The following is a 20,883-nucleotide window of genomic DNA, read 5'->3' as shown; positions in this document are numbered from 1 at the left end:
AATATATGAGTTTGTATGTAATGTATGAATATAATATACAAGTTTCACTTTTTAAATGGAATTACTGAAATCAATCTACTTTTTCATGATATTCTAATTTTATGACCAGCACCTGTAATCTGTCATTATTACGATTTCATCAAAAATGTCTTCATTCACACACTCCACCAATCAGGTGGATGAAACCTCCACAGCAGCTCTTCTGTTGAAAAACACTTGTTATAAAAATGTAAATTTGGCAAAAAAATCTAACTAAATACATTCAACACATTGCTATTCCTGGATTAGTAAGGCTGGGAAAAAAGCAATATCTGATAGCATCATCATTAGTATTTTCTTCCAAACTAAATCCTACTTATTACCAGGGATGTCCCGAGCCAATCGCAAGTATTGAACAAAAAATAAAAGCATTTTTCATTTGTAGGTGCTGGATTAGCTCCCATCTTTGGGTTTACGTCAGCCAGGACGCGGTATGGCAGCCGCCGCAGTGACGTCTGCAGGTTTTAAAACATGCAACCAGCGACACTTGTAATCCTGGTGTTTTCTGATTGGAGTCGGTGCTTAAAGCTGCCAGAAACACTTATCTTCAATAAAGCAATCACAGGAGTTATCTGTCTTTTTTAGAATCAAAACACTTTGATGTTTGTTACTCTCTGTCCATTATTTTCATTGGGCAGATTCTGGCAGAACAGAAGACTTAACGCCCCTGGAGGCAGTTTTCTGGGGGAAACCGGCACCACGCTCAAGTTCGGCTCTCGTTGATGGGAGAGCAACGAGGAAGAAGCTTATTTGTTGTTGTGCGTGTCCATCAGGTTGTCAAAGGAAATTCCCTGGCTTCCTGTTTACCGACAAGGAGGAGGAGCAAAGCGAGCAGCGTGGTGCGTTTAGAACCCTCTGAGATTTTAAGTCCTTCTGTCCAAAGACTGCCTCCATGGTTTTCAGAAACACTACTAACCCTACTATTCCTCTACTATTTGCAGGTCTCTTATTTTAGTCAACTGTTCCTGCTTTGTGCACGCTTCCAATGACAGATTCCGTCGGTGATGATTACCTCGGCACAACCCCACGCATGTTCTACTTAAAAACCTTTGCAACATCTCAGAAAAAAGAAAAAAAACAACTTGGGATCTTGCTAAAACACATCCTAACTTTTTCCCTAATGGGACTCAGTAACATTTATTCAGACGTTTAAAATCAGCTGAGAACCGCAGCTAACTCTTAAAGCTAAAGTTTGGAGCAGAGGAGTGTCCCACCGGCTCAACACTAGATAATCGACACAACACTAATAAAGTTTGCATATCTTTCCCCAAATACCTGAGGATGAACGAACACAGGTTTCATTTGCAGCAACGCTGTAGAGCTGCTGAGGTGTCGGGCATAAGATGGCACTGATTTTAACAGCTTTAATGAACTTATGGTCTGAAATCTGCAAGCCTGTGTCAGATCAGCTGAACCATTTTTAAAATAAGTTGAATTGTTATCAGGGACTAAAGAAATCTTGAAGGGACATCCCTAGTTATTGCATAAGTAAGATAACTGTTCATTCACACTGAAACACACATTAATAAAACATGAACATATAAACTGTGTCAGATATTACGGACTGCTCGTCCAAGTGGCACATACTGATGATGATGATTCTGATACTCTCATTTAATTATCAGCACAATGTGTGTCGGTCCAAAATAAACAAGCAAGCCAAAGCAGCTGGAACATGAATGCGGCATGCCGACCAGCAGGTGAAAAATGTTGCCTCGTTACCGTACTACATCCACCTCCAAGGAAACTGTAAACTAAACCGTGGCTGTTTATGCCATGGATCAGCGTCTACAGGTAGCACAGGTGGGAGGAGCACACCTGGTGGCCAAGGTGACCTACACTAAGCCGAGGGCTGAGACCTTCAGAAGGCTGAGACCAATTTAATTCTTTTAATAGCCAGCGTGAGAAACCTTCAGCGTTGCCTAAATTTCAGAATAAGGTCCACAAGTAAACCTAAAGGTAGCATCTCACTTGGCTGCAGCTGTTGGAGACTCAACACTGGGAGAAATAAGCTAATTTTCCAACAAACTCTGAGTGATGGTGAAAGTCATGGCCTTTTTTGTGTGCACAGTTTGCAGAATTGTATTCTTTGCTTCATTGCCCACCTCCGCCTTCATCCTACATCGGCCCACTTTAGACCCCATGTTTCCTCTGCTGGAGGAATGAATATGTGCAGAGCAGTTTTTAGTAATTATTTACAATGAACACGAGTTTTAGACCAGGACATCATCAGGTGTCAACATAACGGAGAAGGGCTTGAGAGGCCCGAGGCAACTCTGTGACTATTTTAGAATTAACTCTTTTGAACACATTCAAAACTCAAGAGCGTCTGAGACTCACGAGAGGAATCTGAGATGTTTCGAGACATTTTGGAGACTTCCTTCACCAACTAGTCACCAACAGCTGCAGCTCAGAGAGAAACTACCTTCAAGGACAACTAGCTTTTATTCAAAGTCTAGTAAAATGAGAGCTGAAGATAAGTTTAGGAAGGTCATTGTGCAGAATGTAGTGGCAATAAAGTGTGCAAAAGCACTAAGTGCAGGATGTTCGGACAACCCTTTGGAGAGGCAGCTAAGTCCTTTTAAAAAGCAATTAGCCGAGGGTTGAGACGTGCAGTTTGCCTGTGAGATTATCACAACATTAATGCCTCAAGTTGCTTGAGATAAAATAAAAAAGGTTTTTCTAAAAAAAGGCCCCTTAGGTCTGACGAAGATCATTTAATGTCATCACACACCGCTAAAAAACACCTATAAAATCAGCTGTTTGTGCAAGGCTGTTGCACTTACACAGTATGTACCCAGTACATTTCCTATAAGTAGCCTGTACTAGATACATACCATGTAAGTACCAGGTACACAGCTGGTACATACCACTGTACATAGCCAGTACCTATAAGGCACAGGTGTCAGACTCCAGGCCTCGAGGCTCCGCTGTCCTGCAGGTTTTAGGTGTTTCTGCTCCAACACACCTGATTCAAATGGTTTAATCACCTCCTCACCAAATTATCAGCTTCTCCAGGAGCACAGCAGCAAGTCGTCCATTTAAACCAGGTGTTTTAAAGCAGGAACACGTCTAAAACATGCAGGAGAGCGACCCCCGAGGAGCGGAGTCTGACACCCCTACTATAAGGTATGCACCTGATATGTACTGGGTATGTACCTAGTACTTACATAGTACATGCCCAACAAGTACCAGATACATGGTATTTACAGAGTATGTTCCCTGTAAGCCAGGGGTGTCCAGTCCTGGTCCTCAGGGCCTCCATCCTGCAGGTTTTCCTTGTTTCTCTGCTCCATCACACCTGATTCAGAGGTTAAATCACCTCTTCTTGTTCTGCAGAAGCCTGTTAATCACCTGTTGATTCAGATCAGGTGTGTTGGAGCAGAGGAACAGGTAAAACCTGCAGGATGCAGGCCCTGAGGACCAGGATTGAAGACCCCTGCTGTAAGGTATAAGTACCAGGTACCCCTGTAGTAATAGGTATGTACCCAACAAGCACCAGGCTGTATTAGACATTTAAACCTTTATTTTTTTCTCTAATATAAGTGTTAGAAGACAAGACTCAGTTTTAATGTCAGATTTAAAACGTTGGTAAACTTATCTGAATGTTTTTAGGTTTTAGCAGAAAAACACCTAAAAATGTCAAACTGTAGTAAAAAAACAAAAGAAACGGTAAAATATCTCCTGGTGTATCGTTGCCTTTGAGGCAAACCTTAGCAGACAATTTATCTCGCTGTTGCAGATGGGCAACGAATGTGGCAACAGCTTAAAAAGATTAAAAAAACACATGCTGGGTCAAAGATTTATTCGTATGTTTCCAAGCAAAAAGAAAACATGAATAAATTATGAAGAAGCAACAGTTCTGAGTCGGACCCTCAGAAGTGTCAGAAAGATGGTGGCGTGTGTTGTTACGTTACCTGAACTGACTAGTGCTGAACAAACAGCCTTCCTCCCCTCAGAGATGCTGGTGTACCTGTCACTTAGGACATGGATCAGCTGATGAGGATTCACACTGACCACTGCATTCCTACTTTCTGTTATTGTTTCAAACCTTTTCCTAATCTATAATGTTGTGGCTAAATGTCTAACAAAAAACATGAAAAAAGGAACTTCTAAGTGACTGAGACATCGGTCGCTTCTAAATCACAGAAATGCATCTTTAACAAACAGCTGAAACAGTAAGTTGATTAAAATAACAATCTAGGCTGAAATAAATGATGTAGAAAAGCAGCTGAACTTACACAAGCAGTTACCTGTTTTTCTCATCCCTCCATCTGCAGGGCAGCTGTAGTCAGCAGCAGCGAGGAGGAAGCACGTCCCCCCAGTCCGGCGGTCCTGTTCCCGGGTGCTGGACCTTCGCATGGGGACCGTCTCCTCCGGAGACAGGCTGAGGTCGCTGCCGCCACTGCAGTCTGCAGACAGAACTGTGAGAGGAGCAAAAACATGACAACCATTAAAATACAGCATTCAAACGGAGGCTGAACCAGCAGGTGTCTTCATTCTTCATTCCTTGTTGTCTTTACTTCGAACGTTACGCTTACTGGGATGGAAGAGAACCGCTGTGTTGTTGTGGTACGCACAGTTTTGATTTTCAGACAGCTTTTAGCCTCTTGTTCCAATACATAAATCCAAATATCTCCTTTCTAAATAAACGAGTTTGAACGGACAGACTGGTCCTGTTTGTCAGTTATCAGTAGGAAGTACCTTAACAACTGGAGTATGAATGAAAAGGCCATAATAAGAACAACTATTTCTCAAAAACAGGTGTGAAAAAACAGCTACATTAGCTAACAATAAACTTCTACACTTTTGCATGACATGGTTTGTTTAGCTTGTCGCTGTTTTCTGAACCAAACGAGTGTAATATTTTAGTTTTCTAAGCCTGAAAAAGGATATAAACCAGGTCCTGGTTTGGAGGATTTCTGTGACTGATGTCTGATAACAGAACATCATTTCAAAAAGGACCAGATTCCATAAAGAGCTGTTTCTAATGTTGAAAGGAACTGGGGTAGTAATTATCATCTCAGCTGTCAGATTTTGGTGCTTTGACACTCTCCTACATAAAAAGCATGGTCTAAATGTCCCACACCATTGTGTAGCAGGGTCGGATGGTGTTTCCACAGAGATAAAGCTCCATTGTCACTTAAGCTTAACAACTATTATTAAAGAAATGACCACATGACACTGCTTCTATAAAGACTGATGTCAAAAAGGGCTTATATCAAATAAAGTGAAAGAACAGAGTTAAATTTTTCTGTCACTTCCACAGAAGAAGGATGATAAAGTCTGAGTGGATAAAGGTGAAACTCCATCCATTTCTGCAGAAAAGGAAAGGATGGAAATGAAGCCAATGATGGAAGATGTCATAAATGTGGCTCTTTTATGTGTTTTTAATCGGTTCTGTTTGACACTGGAGGTCAATTTCTCTTTAAAACAATCATTTCCAGGAAAGATTAACTCCTTTTGTTTAAAGTCCTACAGCAGCACTGATTGATTTCTAACAAACAAAGCAAACAGAAGAAAATGTGTTTCTGTATTTGTCTTTTGTGTCACTTGTTCATAAAAGAAAACTTCAGGTAAAAATGAAATAATTACCAACAAATTTCAAAGTGTTTTTGCCTAAAATAAACAGGCCTTCCAACAATGTCAGACTTGTTGCCAAGAATCACTATTTCAACAAAGAAATCATCAATTTTTGGGCTTTGTTTAGGAAGCAGACGCAGATTTTAAATGTTTTGTGAAGTCAGCATTCTTGCAAAAATACTCATGAAGGAATAAAAAACAGTTTTCTATCCTCTGTTATATAGAAATGATTAACATTATACTGTAAAGTTGATTGTAGGACAACTTAAAGCTCTTATAGACAAACAATCTTTACCATGCTGACAATGAAAATGTGATGAAAAGCATAAAATTATGTAGCGTGGCAAAAATATTTTTCATATTATTAATTTGATAATATGAATAATCTATTTATTTCCTATTTTTATGAAAAAGAGCTAATAATGCTATTGGCAAATGGTTTATCTTACTTTAATTATTGTTAAAACAAAAATTTCAACACTGACTCTCTGTAATAACCTACTATATTTGTAAGTTTGGTGTCTTAGACATTAAACCTGGAAAAGAACCAGACACAACTAAATCAGACTGATAATGTTCGTTTGTTCAGTCGAGACAGAAATGATCCTGGTCATAGTAAATATACGGTTCTGAGACCCAAGAAACAGGCGGATTGTCTACTCACTGCAGATCTCAGACCTAGAATTTAAATAAAGCTTGTACAGCAACTTCAGCGCTGATTTCCATCAACATCAGACATGTCCGAGTGAATTACTGAGGCAGGTTTAACAGGTTAAAACAGAAAAAAAACAAATAAACAAATAAACAAGCTCTACTCTGAATTCTTATCATCCTGAGCTACTTTAGACACCCATCCAGCTTTTTAACAGCAACTTTTCATTGGTTCCTTTAAAGCAGGGGTGTCCAATCCTGGTCCTCAGGGCCTCCATCCTGCAGGTTTTACTTGTTTCTCTGCTCCAACACACCTGATCTGAATCAACAGGTGATTAACAGGCTTCTGCAGAACATGAAGAGGTGATTTAACCTCTGAATCAGGTGTGTTGGAGCAGAGAAACAGGTAAAACCTGCAGGATGGAGGCCCTGAGGACCAGGACTGAACACCCCTGGTCCTACCTGTATGACTAAAAGGTTAAATAAAAGAACAAAAGAAAAAGGGGCGGAAGTCATCATCCAGGCTAGGCTAGGCTAATGTCTGGCTAACCAAGGGCCCATTTGATGTTGTTTTTCAGGCTGTCTCTCAAAACGAACGCTACATTCACTAAAATTAAGCCTCTGCATGTCTGCAGGACAGTTTGTTCAGTTTGTCTCTGTTTCCTCAGCCCAACAACAACCGTGTTGCTGCGTCAGCGTCAGTTTCCTGAGGTTGTTGACTGTATCAGGAGTTGAGTAAACCTTTTAGACCAACCAGGGATCAGATCAGACGGTCTGATACGTTCTGCAGCCTCGGGAGACTGACAGTCGCGTAGTAACACGAATGCTGCTCAGCTGAGAAAACAGCGAGGAACAAAACAAATGGTGTGATACAAAAGTGTAGAGGTTTAATATTCGCTGATGGAGTGCTCTTTCACCAAGTTTCATAAGCCTTGATAAACTATTTAAAAAGGGTCCCTGTTTGGCAAACCTTTAGCCTTTTTCTATGAAGACTTCTGTCTTTTCCTCCAACTGATAAGGTAATCACCGCTGATAACTATTTACCAGAACGTCACTTCAAAAAAGAAAAACTATCCATTTAGGAGCTTTTTATCCAAGATCAGGTCACTTGTTGCCTCCACATAAATGAACTGCTGCAGCCACTTACCTGAACGGTTGCGTTCGAGCACCCTGCTTCCTTTAACATGGCACAGGTCACCTTGAGTGCTGTTGCACGTGGTGTTGAGATCGGCTTTGCAGTAGGTTGGTGAGCCCCCCTGCACCGCCTGAGGGATGTGTTTCTTCCTCTTCTTGGGCAGCTTCTGCTTGGCCATGGCCAGAGAGTAGTACATTCCAAAGTTATTGACAATGACGGGCACAGGCATGGCTATCGTCAGCACGCCCGCCAGAGCGCATAACGCACCCACCACCATGCCCGACCAGGTCTCTGGATACATGTCGCCATAGCCAAGCGTAGTCATGGTTACCACAGCCCACCAAAACCCAATGGGAATATTCTTAAACTTGGTGTGGAGGGCAGCTGTAGGGTCATTGGGCTTGGCTCCAATTCTTTCAGCGTAATATATCATGGTGGCAAAAATTAACACTCCCAACGCCAGGAAAATGATGAGCAGCAGAAACTCATTGGTGCTGGCCCGCAGCGTATGGCCAAGCACCCTCAGCCCCACGAAATGGCGCGTTAGCTTGAAGATACGCAGTATGCGAACAAACCGCACCACCCTGAGGAAACCCAGCACATCCTTGGCAGCTTTTGAAGACAGGCCACTCAGCCCTACCTCCAGGTAGAAGGGCAGGATGGCCACGAAGTCAATGATGTTGAGCACACTCTTAACAAACTCCAACTTGACGGGGCAGAATGTCACACGCACGAGGAACTCAATGGTGAACCAGAAGACACAAACACCCTCCACGTATGTGAGTGCAGGATCCGTTTCGATTTCATACTGGGGTCCTGAGTCGTGCCCGCTGCTATTCCGTACGTCCGTCTTGTTGATGATTTTGTTGAAAGCTTCGTGAGTCTCCAAGCAGAAGGTGGTGATGGAGACCAGGATGAAGAACAAGGATGCAAAGGCAATGAACTGAAGAAGAGAAGAGACAAAAACACACATTACTTCCAGTCAATCTCATTTAAAAGACTTAGACTTGATATCTATTAACACATATATATGTGTACTTTTTTCAGAAACCAATTTACTGTATTTTTACAGCTCCTTTACAGCTATTTTTAAACAGCTCCTTGAAAGATTCATGTTGTCACATTTCAACCACAAACTTATTTCACTGAGATTTTATGTGACAGACCAACACAAAGTAGTGAAAAATCCAAGATTCTTCAATGTCTGCAGGTGTAAACAGTGGTGTGATGCTGAGCAGCTTTAATAAAGTGAAATCATTTGTTTTTAGCCTTTAAATGTCTCAGGTAACGTGACGATCTCAGGGTAGTAAAGACACGTAGTAGAGTGCACACACAGTTCAGAATCAGGGTGACCCAAATAGTGGCGATGATATTTTGAGAGCGTGTGAGTCATGCAATCCGAAAGCAAGGCAGAGCGTGAAACAAGTTTTTCAGCGCTCAGTAGGCAGTGCATAACAGCGGACGGGTTGTGGGAGGCAAACGGAGAAAGAGCGTAGTAGGTTGAGTGTGAAAATCTGCTCGTTTAGCAATCAGAAAAAGCTGTTTGTCAGTTTGAGCTTCTTGAAAGTCAACAAAGTCTTCTGTGAGTTCTGCAGTGAACGGGCAGGCTGATGACACGAAGGTAAGTAAAAATATAGAATATATATAGAGAACCATTCAAAATACATATCACAACAAAACAAAACATTAAAAACAACATCATAATGATTCGGGTAAAAGTTACACAGTTCAAATACAGAGTAAACCTGGAGGGAAACAATGTCTCTGTTTGCCTAAATCTCTGCACAAAGGTTGCTGCCAGATGGAGTCCCTGCTTACTGCAGAGAACGCACTCACAGTCAGTCACTCATCTTTGAAAACTACCTTTTTTTTTTGCTTTGCACATTTAGAGAACTCCATGGCAATGTGACAGAACCACTTTTTCTCTGCTGTCTTAGTTTCTGACCCTGACAAGAGGCCAAAGCTGCAACCTGCAAACCCTTTTTATTTCTTTACACATCAGCAGGAAAACAAACTCAGGCAGCTTGTGTTTCTGTTACTGCAGCCTCAACTACATTTACTGATAGAAATCAATGTTTTACATGTAATTTTCTTCTGCTCCCACACGAGCTCGGTCCCTCTCCCTGCTGCGCTCTCTCTCTCTGTGCTGACTCTTAAAGGAGCCACACCGCTTTTATTACCAGGAGGAAACATCCACTCAACACAATATAATGATTGACTGGTGTCTGAGTCGGCTGTTTTATATCACATACAGACAGAGTTTTATTAGTTTATGATGATGACTGTCTTGTGAGGGACTAATAAATGTACTCTTTACCCAACACGATGGTATAAGTGGTGTTGTCGCTCTTTGACTGAGTTTCATGCCTCTTTATCCTCCCTGTGGCAGTAAGATTTGACCCAATAGTTAATTAATAGCATCACCGTGTCTCTCCATGTTGCCTCGTCCGGAGCTCATAAAGTAAAACGCATCTTTTTCAGAAAGCGTCTACAAACGCACCCCAGAGGACCCTTTACGTAGGCACTGCTGTGTCTGCCTGACTTCGGTCTGGAACGCTCCTTTCCACGCACAGGATGAGTAAAACAGAAGGACGGCTTTTATCTGTAGCCAGCTGGATGCTGCGTTGCTTGTTTTCTGCCTCACGGTCAGACGCTTCGGGAGATTAGGGAACATTTGACAGGAATAAAAAAAGAACTGATCTGCGGATCTAGAAATGTTCCTTTTATCACAGGAGCAAAATATTGTTATCTAAAGGTGAAATCCAGTGGGTATGTAAAAGAATTGAACCTTGATAAAACATTTTAAAACATAAGTACTGGGGGGAAATATATATAAGTTGCAGGAAGAAATCACAAAGATTGCTGCATAAATGTGCACACAATGAAAGTTATACTTAGTTGAAGCAGCTCCTGATTTAATTTTAGCCTCAAGTCTTCTTAGAAAGGAGACGTACCCAGTTCTAAAACTTTAATTTTCTTTTAGTGAGACCATTTTTTGTTTTGTTGTTGATTTGTATTTTAGTTAGAGGTTGTTCCCATTTTGAAAAAATAAAAAATGAAATTCCTCTTCATCTCTAGCAGACACCTGAAGGTTTTGGGCCAAAATAAACAGGTTTTGGGACTTTGCATCATTCCGTCGAATTAAACTCCACTTCCAGCTGAAGAAAAGCAGCTCTACAGCATGATGCTGCCACCGCCGTGCTTCGATGTTGGTATGGGGTACTTGCACAGATTGACTGGATGGTCCACAATGGGAAGAGTCCTGATGGCTCCAAACTTGAGCTCATTGGGACCTTCAATGCTGCAGAAATTATCCTGTACCCCTTCCTCAGATCTGTGCCTCAATGCAGGCCTGCCTTGGTCTTCATGGCTTGATTTGTGCTCACCTGTGGGACCTAATATAGACAGGTGTGTGGCTTTCCAATCAAAATGCAGAATCATCTGAGCGATGGTCCGTGGAAACGGGATGAGCTCATTTTTGAATGTCATGGCAAAGTTTGTGAATGTTTAAGTCCATGTTATATTTCTCTTTTTAATTTGTAACAAATGTGTCACTTTGTAGAATATTAATGCCTCAAACTCCACGTCTATTATTAGGTAACAGTTTCCCAGCTTCAAACTGTTCCTGTCTGAGTTCAGTCCCTCGGTTTTCGTCCTGTGACGAACACCTGAACCGCTGCCGCCTCGTGCTGAGCAGTGATTTCGTTGTTTACTTGGACAGAATAAAGATATATCTTCTCTTAGTGTACGACGGCCTACGGGAGCTGAACGCACACAGAGTGTTATTTATAATAGACATAAAAATTTCAAAAGCACTAACCTACCATGTGATTGCAGGAGGCACATGCTTGTAACCACATCCTGCTCTCTGCAGCATGGAGCAGCTGGAGCCAAGACAGCCCATCTCTGAACAATGCCGATCTAATTTAGCCCCGTTTTTAACGCCATTTATTTCATCACATTCAAAGCGAGAAAAGACTCTGATGATGACTCAGGCGGACGCTTCAGAGTCCAAACTTGTGTGTGTGTGCGCCTCACAATCAGGCATCTAAAGCCTCGTGCACAGAACATTTATTATTGATTACTGCAGCAAGGTACCATATGCCGATATTCAACTACATGAAGAGACTGTTTATTTGTGAAAATATTCTTATATCAGACCGACTTATGGGTCATGTGGATCGTGGTGTCACGTTAAGTGTTAAGGTACTAACAACTGATAACAGAACATCACTTGGACCAGGCCTTTAAAATGTTAACGCGGAGCTGAAACATCCATTCTGTCCCGCTTGTTGTCACCGTCTCAACTTATGATCCCATCTTTTTCCCCAGACGTCTCTGTCGCCTGCTGGAACTCTGCCACGGGATTAAACACCCGCAAAATGCCACATCAAACAGTCTCAGTCCTCCGGGGCGACTGCATCTGTCTTTGGCTTCGCGCCATCAGAGCCAGTCGGCCTGGACGCTGACACCACTGATAAAGTGACACGGTAATCACAGACAATGAAATATAAGAAGTGCAGCGAGTGTCAGAAACCTGTCAACAGTCAGTGACCTGCAGCTCCATAGATTCTTTATTTTCTTACATCTTTAAGCACAGAGGCATTGGTGTGAATACCTTTGGTCTGCAGGTCGCCGGAGCACTGATAGTGGTAATATAAATTAAATTATAACTCCACCTGTTGACTTGTGAGGAAAACTCTGCACCACCGAGCGGTTTTACTGTGTCTGGTTGTCATAAAAACTGTGGACTGTTTTATGTTTAACTGTTGTGTTATAATTAAGTATCAGGTTTGACGGGGAGGAACTCAGACTCATCTTCAAAACTAAAACCAAAGACTCACGTAGCAGCAAAACTACAAAACCCGTAATCAGAATCACAAGGAGTTCGCAGGGAGACCCAAGGAGAGGACCTGACTGAATATAAAGGCTGGGGGGGAGACTGACTGCAGCTGGAGCGACAGGTAACAGGGAACAGGTGAAGTGGGCGTGGCTAACTGGCTCACTGCTGAGGGAGAGTGACTGACGGAACAGGGAGCAGCATAAGAAACAAAATAATGAAAGAAAACACCCAGATCCTGACAATAAAGGCCATCAAACAGCAATAAAAACCACAGGGTGAAGCAAACCTCATTTTCTTGTCTTGGTTTATCTTTAAAGTCCATATTTTAAACTTAGAGGCATTAAAGTCTGGTTTTAAGCAACATAGCAGTTATACAGCTGCCATTATGAAAGATTGACTCCTTCTTGTTTTAGAACAAATATTTCTCCTCATTTTTTTTATTATTTTACTGTATCTTGTCAGGTGGTGCAGCGGTTGGAGCTGCCGCCTCACAGCAAGAAGGTCGCTGGTTTGTCTCCTGACCTGGAGTTTACCTGTTCTCCTCATATATATGTGGGTTTCCTCCAGAAACAAGCATGTTAGGTAAACCGGTGACTTGTTTTATGTCTCCTTTGTCTCTGTGTCGGTGCATGAGCCGCTGAGAAACGAAGCTGGGAACCAGGTTATATGCAGGGTGATTAGGAAGTGGACACAGGTGCAGGTGGGCGTGGCCAGCTGAGGACAAGTGAATAATGACAGAAGACACAGGGAGCAAAGCTACACAAGAACGTAAAATAAACTAAACACAGGGTAAATAAGAAATAAAACAGATGTACAGAAACATGAAAAACTCAAAAAATAACCCAAAATACTCAAATCCTGACAACAGTTTGCATTTCATGAGGACCTGACCTCGATTCCTTCGGTATCTGTAAAGTCAAAAAACACGTTCTCGTTCTTTTAATGGAAAGTTATCCAACTATAACTGTTCACTGCAGCTTCCCTGGCCTGTGTTACACACAGCCTTTTAAAGCCTGTTACAGTCAGACAGAGTAAGACCTCAGCTGAAGGAGACTTAATGAGACACCTGCTGAGGGAAATCAATAGCTCCAGTTAACAGCACTTGTGTGTGTGACCAAACATAATTCAAGCAATGCAAGGTTGTGACATTTATGCTAATGAGAAAAACCTGAACAGACGTCTTGTGGTCCTTGTGAGGTTTCAGCAGCAGCTTACAAGCAGTTGTTATTCTGCACAGACCGGGTAAAGACGCTCAGGTGATGGGTTGGCTTTGTGTTAGCATCGCTCAGCGAACGGGTTCAGCTGAGTCCCACGTCAGACTTAGCCCAGTATCTGTAAAACTGACAGTGTTTGTCATGTTTGTGTTGCTGAAGGACATTCGCTGAGGCAAACATCTGTCCAGTTGTTACCAGACTAAGTGTTAACTCTACCTGTTAATCCTGAAGTTTAAATTAAGCTGAACTCAGACTGTGCGCTTTTAGTCACTTTAAGAAACTACGACACCAAATTTACGGTCAATAGACCGAGCTGGAACCATTTTTGTGCAAGCCGAGTAGAGTGGAGCCGGGACCTTTAGAGCCGGTGGAAAAGGGGCATAAGAGTGGACTTAAGATTCGTTCGCTGGTTCATGAATTATTTTGATAACTCTACAGACAAACCAACACACACGCAGATATGTTTGCAGAAACTTTACGAGCCTTTTGCCTTTGGCGGCAGGCGATAAAAACCCAGAAATGTATCTGTAAAATAATAATAATGTGTTATCTAATTTTATCCTTTCACAATGTAACAAAACTTCATCAGCCAAAAGAAATGAATCATTCTTAACTCTATTTCATTTAGCATTACTTTGCTGGTTTGGAATGATTTTAATAAATGAGAACACAGTCATGAGATTAGAGCCATACTACCTTCATAAAACACAGAAAGTTGTTGTTCAAAGTACAAGGAAGACATAAAAAAGCCGAGGATTGAGGGGTTACTTTTGAGAAACTGAGTCATTTTTATTACTTAATGGAGTGTGAATCATTGTCATCGAAGAAGTGAAAGCATAAAGAGACAAACATTTGGTGTTGTTTTTCCCAGATGGAAGACTCAGATGATAAGAACAATGGACTTCTGTGCGACTCAACAGGTAACTTCGCCTGCCAGCACAGGCGGGTTGGTGCTGAGGAGTAGGTGACACCATTGGAGATGGTCACAAATGCTAAAACTTGAATCTACAGAATGACACATGAATTGTTAAAAGCATTTAGAATATTGTGCACAAGTGAGGTAACTGGTCTGCATCTGTGCCATCAGGCCATGAGGCCTGAGCTCCCATTTTGAGACACACTGTCTTCAGCCACAACGCCTTCGTAGGAAGTGAATCGTGGGCTCTTACGCTCACGTTGTCGAAAAGCTACTGCAGTGATTGCATATGTGGAAAGTTATCTGTTGCATGTCTGAAGACCCTAGCTTATCACCATAAATGGAATTGAATGTACTTGAATCCTACAGGTCCGTCCCAGTGGGACGTGGGTGTCTTTTTACTCTAACTGGCTGTGGTAAAGGTTAATAAAAACAAGCAGCCCCAGAGAAACGGGGGATCTTCACAGATTGGGCCAGAAGTCCCGATTCGGCACAAACTCTGTTATTTTGAATAAACTCTCACTGTTCAAGAATAACTTATGTCTGTAAAGTCATTTCTTTTGATCAGTACATCGTTGCTGCAATTATGAAGACCCAGAAGAATGTCCACCATTTGAAGACACTTCACAAGAACACAGAAAAGATAACTTTGTCTTATATTTAAACTACCTGTAAGTGAATTCACAACATAAAAACAAAATCTCATGTTTTACAAAATTGAAACTAGGTCTTATTCATAACATTTGCTACGTTTTAGAGTCAGTTTGTGGGCTAAATTTGAACAAATCAGAAGGGCTAAAGTCCTTCATTTAAAATAAATGATCTAATAGGAAGATACTGAGATCTTTTTAATTCTGTTTTAAATTCTGTTTCAGCAGACTTTCTTAATATTTGTCTTCTTATTCTTCTCTTAATGTTTGGATACTGTTCTGCCTCTTTTAGCTTTTATTTAACATTTAGCTACTGTTCTGCCTCTTTTAGCTTTTTATTTAACATTTAGCTACTGTTCTGCCTCTTTTAGCTTTTGGCTACCGTTCTGTTCCTTTAAGCTTTCAGCTCCTGTTTGGCTCATTTTAGTTGGTTCTGGGGTTTTTAACCTTCTGGCACTTATAGCTTTTGGCTTCCATGCTGCTCGTTTTAGCTCCTGTTCTCTTTGTTTTAACAGTTTCGGCTTCTCAGCCAGGCTACTCAGCACTCAGTGTTTCTGCAGTTATCATAATTTCTCTCGTCTCGTAGCCTAATCGGGGCTTTGAAGCGGAGACGTGGATGCCTTCGCTCTTCCACAGACACAGAGCTCGGACCCCCGGGCAGAGATTCCCCTCCGTCTGCTGCTGTGTGTCTGTCACTCAGCTGTGTTGTGTCTTTTCAAAGTGACCCCCCTCCTTGTCTTCACATGATTACAAGCCGGGGTGCTGACAAAACGCCACAGAGTGACACTGATTGGCGACATGATGACAGTTCCCCGCCCCTCCCTCTGTTCCTGCTGCCCCCCGAGAACCACAGCCTGCGAGTGGAATGGAGTTTTTTATTTTTATGCTTATTTTATTTCTTACTGTTGTTCAGCACTTTGTTTCAGCTGTGGCTGGTGTTAAAGCTCTACATAAAGTTGATGATGAAAACAACTGTAGCTGAAGACGTTTCGCTTCTCATCCGAGGAGCTTTCTCAGTTCAGAAACAGAGAGTGTGGAGTTGAGCTTTTAAAGCTGAGATGTGATGTAAACTGGATAGCTTGCAGATTGTTCTCACTCTCCTAACAATAGAGGGTCATTAGAGTCCTTGTTTGTCTGACTCACTGATGGGCCACTCTGTTGATTGGAGTGATACTGACTGGGGATCAGGCCTAAAGCTGGTTTCTCCTTTTTGACATAAATGGCTTCCTTTACCCCCCTCTCAAAGGGACACTCCTTTGAGGACCAAAATGTTCATATTTTGGACGGAGAGGACAGATGGTTCGGGTTTGGACAGTTTGTGGCGATGTCTACAGAAACCTGTTAATCATCAGATGCTAATCTTCTCATGTTGAGAAATGACAGAACTGGAAGTGTTTTTGGTCCAACCTGGAAATGAACAATAAGCTCGATGTTCACACTCAGAGAAAGTGTTTTGAGTGACTCTCAGCTACTACCACGTCAAATCTGAGGTCTCCATCTGTAAAACTGAACATTTACTAATGTGATAGGACACCACTGTCCTCAGCAGGCTGCCAAGTTAGTTACAAAGTTTACAGACAACAAAGTCAATGTTTTGAAGTGGCCACCAAAAAGCCCAGATCTCAGTTCCATAGAAAGTTTGTAGGCAGACAAACCTGCCTCAGTTCCAGCAGTTCTGTCAGCTTGTGGAAGGAAACCCAGAAGGTTTAAACACCTGGAAATGTTGTCTACAGCAGACTTTTATTCACAAAATGTCTTGAAAGCCCATGCCTCATTTACATTCCACTTTGTGTTGGTCTGACACATAAATGATGGTAAAGTACTTTGTGGTCGTAATTTGACAAAATGTGTTAAGGCTGAAGAAGTAGGAATATGTTTTCTGTATAACTCAACGTGCTGTGTTTTATGCAACCTTTAATTCGTTTAAACTGAGGTTCTGTCGGACTGACTAAAAGCTCATCTGTCCTTTTTGAGATGATGGCTCGTATAAGCGGTCCTCCGGGCTTCCAGGAACGTTTTGATGATCGTCTTGTCAGGAGTCCAGGCCGTTCGCTCGCTGCGTGTGCTCCGGCATGCTGTGTGATAGCTGAGGAAACATGGTGCGTGCAGGCAGGATGTCTGCACGGGGAGCTAAAATTAGACGGCGTTTAAACCAACGTTACGCAGCGTAGTTCCTCTGAAGCCCTCGTAGCTTCGGGTCCATTTGACCCGAAGGCCACGGGAGGGTTAAAACCCACCGTCGTGCATACATAATTAAACTGCCAAGTAATTGATTTCCATCTCCTCCTCGTTCTGCGGAGAATAAGGCTGGGAGATTTCTCTTTCATTAACTGTGATGAGTCCCAGAGAAAAGGTTGGAACAGGAGACGATTCATAAATTGTCCTAAAACCGCAAACAAAAGGAGGTTTTTCGTCAGACCCGGAGCTTCACTTTCATTTTTATTTTAATCGTCTGCTGCCATTGCAATGGCACCCTTTTCTGTGACACTTCAACTCAGTGAATTGCGAGTGTGAAGAAACGGTGGAGGTGGTGGAGGGAGAACAGACGGTATTTATTTGGCAGACGACAAAGGGTTTTCCCGCTTTTTCACACTCTCTGCCTCCTTTTCTTTGAATTTGTTAAAAGCAGCTGTTTTTTTTTCTTCTGTTTTTGGTCATCCTCGCTGTCGCCTGCAACCAGGAGGCGAAGGCAGATGATAACGTTTTTGCTTTTCAAGTCAACCCAATTTAAGATGGCGGCCAGTTGTCGTTAAGAAGGACAAAAATGTCTAACTCAGTCAATTTTACAGATAACAACCAAAAAACTGATGTGGTAGCAGCTGACACTGAACTCAAACACATATTTGGAACCTGCTTTCTGTCTGTTAGCCAAATATCTGGGCAGATTTTACTGAAACTTTCTGGAAATATTCACTTTGATTGCCAAGTGACTGACTTTTGAGACTGACCAAATAAAAGATGACTGCCACAGCTGACTAATCTTTAAAAAACACAAAAATGGAAATAGTTCAGTCAATTATACATGCATTGTACTAATGTTTGGTGTGGTCATAGCTGAGAGTTATACACAACACATGCTCTGAGGGCTCCTCATTGCTTAAAAACATCAATGCTTGTTAGAGTCTGTTAGCAAACTTCCTCTTCGGCCCCCGGATGAATTTTAGAACATCAACATTAGCCAACAGAAAAATGGATGTAACTCAGTCAGTTTGACAGATTTCATCTATAACTGACTAACATAAGCAGGAGAGAGCGAACCATGACTGCTAACTAAATAAAAACCAAAGACATCGGCAGTTCCCCCTCGTTCTTTCCTCCCCGTCTTCATCGCGCCGCTTGCTGTGACATGACAGCCAGCACACCGAGGGAACCCGTCGAAATCCAGAGCTTCAGTCGACCAGCCACATGCGTGAGCTAAAAATAACCTATCAGAATTTTCCAGGCATGCTAATTTGAATAATTCATTGTCCCTTTAAGGGAGTGAAGCCAGGATTGGGGGGGAAGGAGGGGAGTTGGATAAGCCACATGAATCCCTGCCAGCTACTGTCAACTCATTTACACAAAGACTCCAAGGGCTGAAGGAAAGCCAGATTACTCTATTTGGCATCCTCTGATGTTAGTCAGTAGAGAAGAGAATCACTTATTTATTATCCCTGAAAGGTAAAAGGCAGGTGATGATGATGTTTGTTTCTTTATGTGTGTGTGTCTGCTAGCAAACTCTCCCATGAACCACTGGACAAACTGAATGGAACTTAAACTTGAAGGTCATTCAGACTAGTGCTAGGTGATCTCAGCTGAAGGGGTTCAACGTAGGACGGGTTGCAGGTTTGAAGCCCCGCTCCGTCCATCTCAGCCGTCGTGTCCCTGGGTAAGACACAGATGGTGGTCAGAGAGTCTGATGGCTCATCTGTCAGCCTGCCACCATCAGTGTGTGGATGGGTGGATGAAGAAGAGGAACAAGTGCAGGCCAGTTACCTGAAGGCAACACTGAAGATGTTTGGGACAACAACAATTCCACAGGCAAATGGAAACCAGGATGAGGAAGTACTAAAAGTGCTTCATGACTTCCTTTTCCATTCCAGTTTCTTGCCTGTGCCCATTCAACACTTGTAGTCGTTTTCAGCATCAACTTCCTGTCTGACAGACAGCTGGCTTCTTCAGGACACACACACACACAAAAACAACATCAATCTGCTCAAATCTTCTTCTTCATCCCAAGAGTTTAAATACATTTTCAATAAAAATGTCAGCGTTCAAACTTCCACAAAACGATCCCTTATCAAAGTCCACTTCCTGTGCTTTCACCAGGATTATTTGGTCTTTTGTTGTGTTCAGAACAAAAGAAACCCACTCATCACATATTTATGTACTACATTTACTAGTTTTTAGTAAATTATTGCACTAGAAAAATGACAATGACATTTATTATTTAGTTACCTCATAAATTAAAAACCCAAATGTGCAGATTTTGCCATGAAAAGGCTTCTCTGTGGGCTGTGATGGAAACTTCATGAGCTGCAAAGAACCCTGTTACACAGACAAACTCGCCACTTTGTGTTCGCTGATTCCTGCAGCAGACTGCCATCCGCCGACAACTCCGGGGCCACGGCGCCGACTGCGAGACCAAGAGGAGAAAGCCGCCGTTGTCATGGTGACGAGGAACCCGCGATCGGTGGCCGAGGCGGAAGACGAGAGCGGATCGGACGCAAACCTCTCGTGACCGCCACGAACGCTGATGTGTTTCGACAAAACAGTGATCTCCAGCCAGCGCTGAGACTCGTACCCGAGGCTCCCTGCTCTCATTCTGCCTTTCAAAGAACTGAACGCAGCCGGCGGTTAGACACTTGGACACTAAATACATGCTGAAGGGACAGCTAGTGACAAAACACAACTGCAGTCTGCTGGCCCTCTGCGCATGCTGCCTTTTCAGATGTTACCATAAAACAGATGTACAGATAAATCCGCCCCTGAGGGCTTTTTAATAAAACAGTAAGGTCCTGTTCATACCTGGTAACATAAATCCATCTGGAGGGATGGCTGAGAGCGTTCACACCTGGCAGTAAAATGTGGACCACAAAAGGTGAAAGGTCGTCAGTAATAATTTCAGATAACCTGTGTGCAAGGTGCCTGTTTATGTATTTGGAGTCAACTCAATTCAAGATGGCTGCCACGCTTAACTTATTTAAGAAAACACAAAAAATGGCTACAGCTCAGCCGATTTTACAGATACTGTGTGGTAGTTACTGAAAGTCATCCACAACATAAAGACTCAACAACGCCTTTATTCAGAATTAACTGTTTGGAGTCAACGGTGTTTGTTAGCAAAATATTTCAGAAATAGACAAATTTCAATTAAACTTTCAGGAAACAACTACAAGATGTCCATCTGCAACTGATTAACTTTGGAGTCATAGAGTCCCCCCCCCCCCAACACCTGGAAACAATGAGGTATGGCTCGGTGCTTATCTCCACCCACGGGAGGCACACAGTTAGGATGAATAATGAAAAGAGATGAAATATTTATTTATTATGGCATGTTTCAGCTTTCCTTTAACGGTGCATTAAACTGAGTGCAGAAGGATTTGCTGAAGTTTGTTAAAGAAGCCGAAAGTAAAATGTTAATGTTTAAACAAGCAAAACAGAACTATGATTAGCATAACAGTAGCTAAAAGCTAAGATAATCAGCTGAAGTTAGCAGGACATTAGTTTAATGTACGGAAAAATGGTAATGATTGAAAAACCTGCCAGAAAATGTACTAATATGTCCTCTAAGCATCCATCCATCCATCCATCCATCCATCCATCCATCCATCCATCCATGCATCCATCCATCCATCCATCCATCCATCCAT

General features: G+C 42.3%; 1 protein-coding gene across 14 annotated transcripts in view; it reads right to left on the bottom strand.

Annotated features, from left to right (window-relative positions):
* The window catches only part of kcnc2 (potassium voltage-gated channel, Shaw-related subfamily, member 2), a 62,753-nt gene that overhangs the window by 8,234 nt on the left and 33,636 nt on the right, over positions 1 to 20,883 (bottom strand). For 4 of the 14 annotated variants that reach the window (XM_017438737.2, XM_017438744.2, XM_037976771.1 and 1 more), the window contains exons 2-3: positions 7,421 to 8,351; positions 4,281 to 4,463 (exon numbers count right to left, since the gene is read on the bottom strand). In XM_017438737.2, the coding sequence (XP_017294226.1) occupies positions 4,281 to 4,463; positions 7,421 to 8,351 (1,114 nt within the window). Of the gene's footprint in view, positions 1 to 3,956; positions 4,019 to 4,280; positions 4,464 to 7,420; positions 8,352 to 20,883 lie in introns of all 14 variants that reach the window. The other 10 variants (XR_003038288.2, XM_017438738.1, XM_017438739.3 and 7 more) reach the window with 4 other exon arrangements.

Source organism: Kryptolebias marmoratus, linkage group LG1 (assembly GCF_001649575.2).
Source record: "Kryptolebias marmoratus isolate JLee-2015 linkage group LG1, ASM164957v2, whole genome shotgun sequence".
NCBI classification, from domain to species: domain Eukaryota; kingdom Metazoa; phylum Chordata; class Actinopteri; order Cyprinodontiformes; family Rivulidae; genus Kryptolebias; species Kryptolebias marmoratus.
Note: the sequence above shows the minus strand (reverse complement) of the source record. Positions and strands in the feature narration are given on the sequence as shown.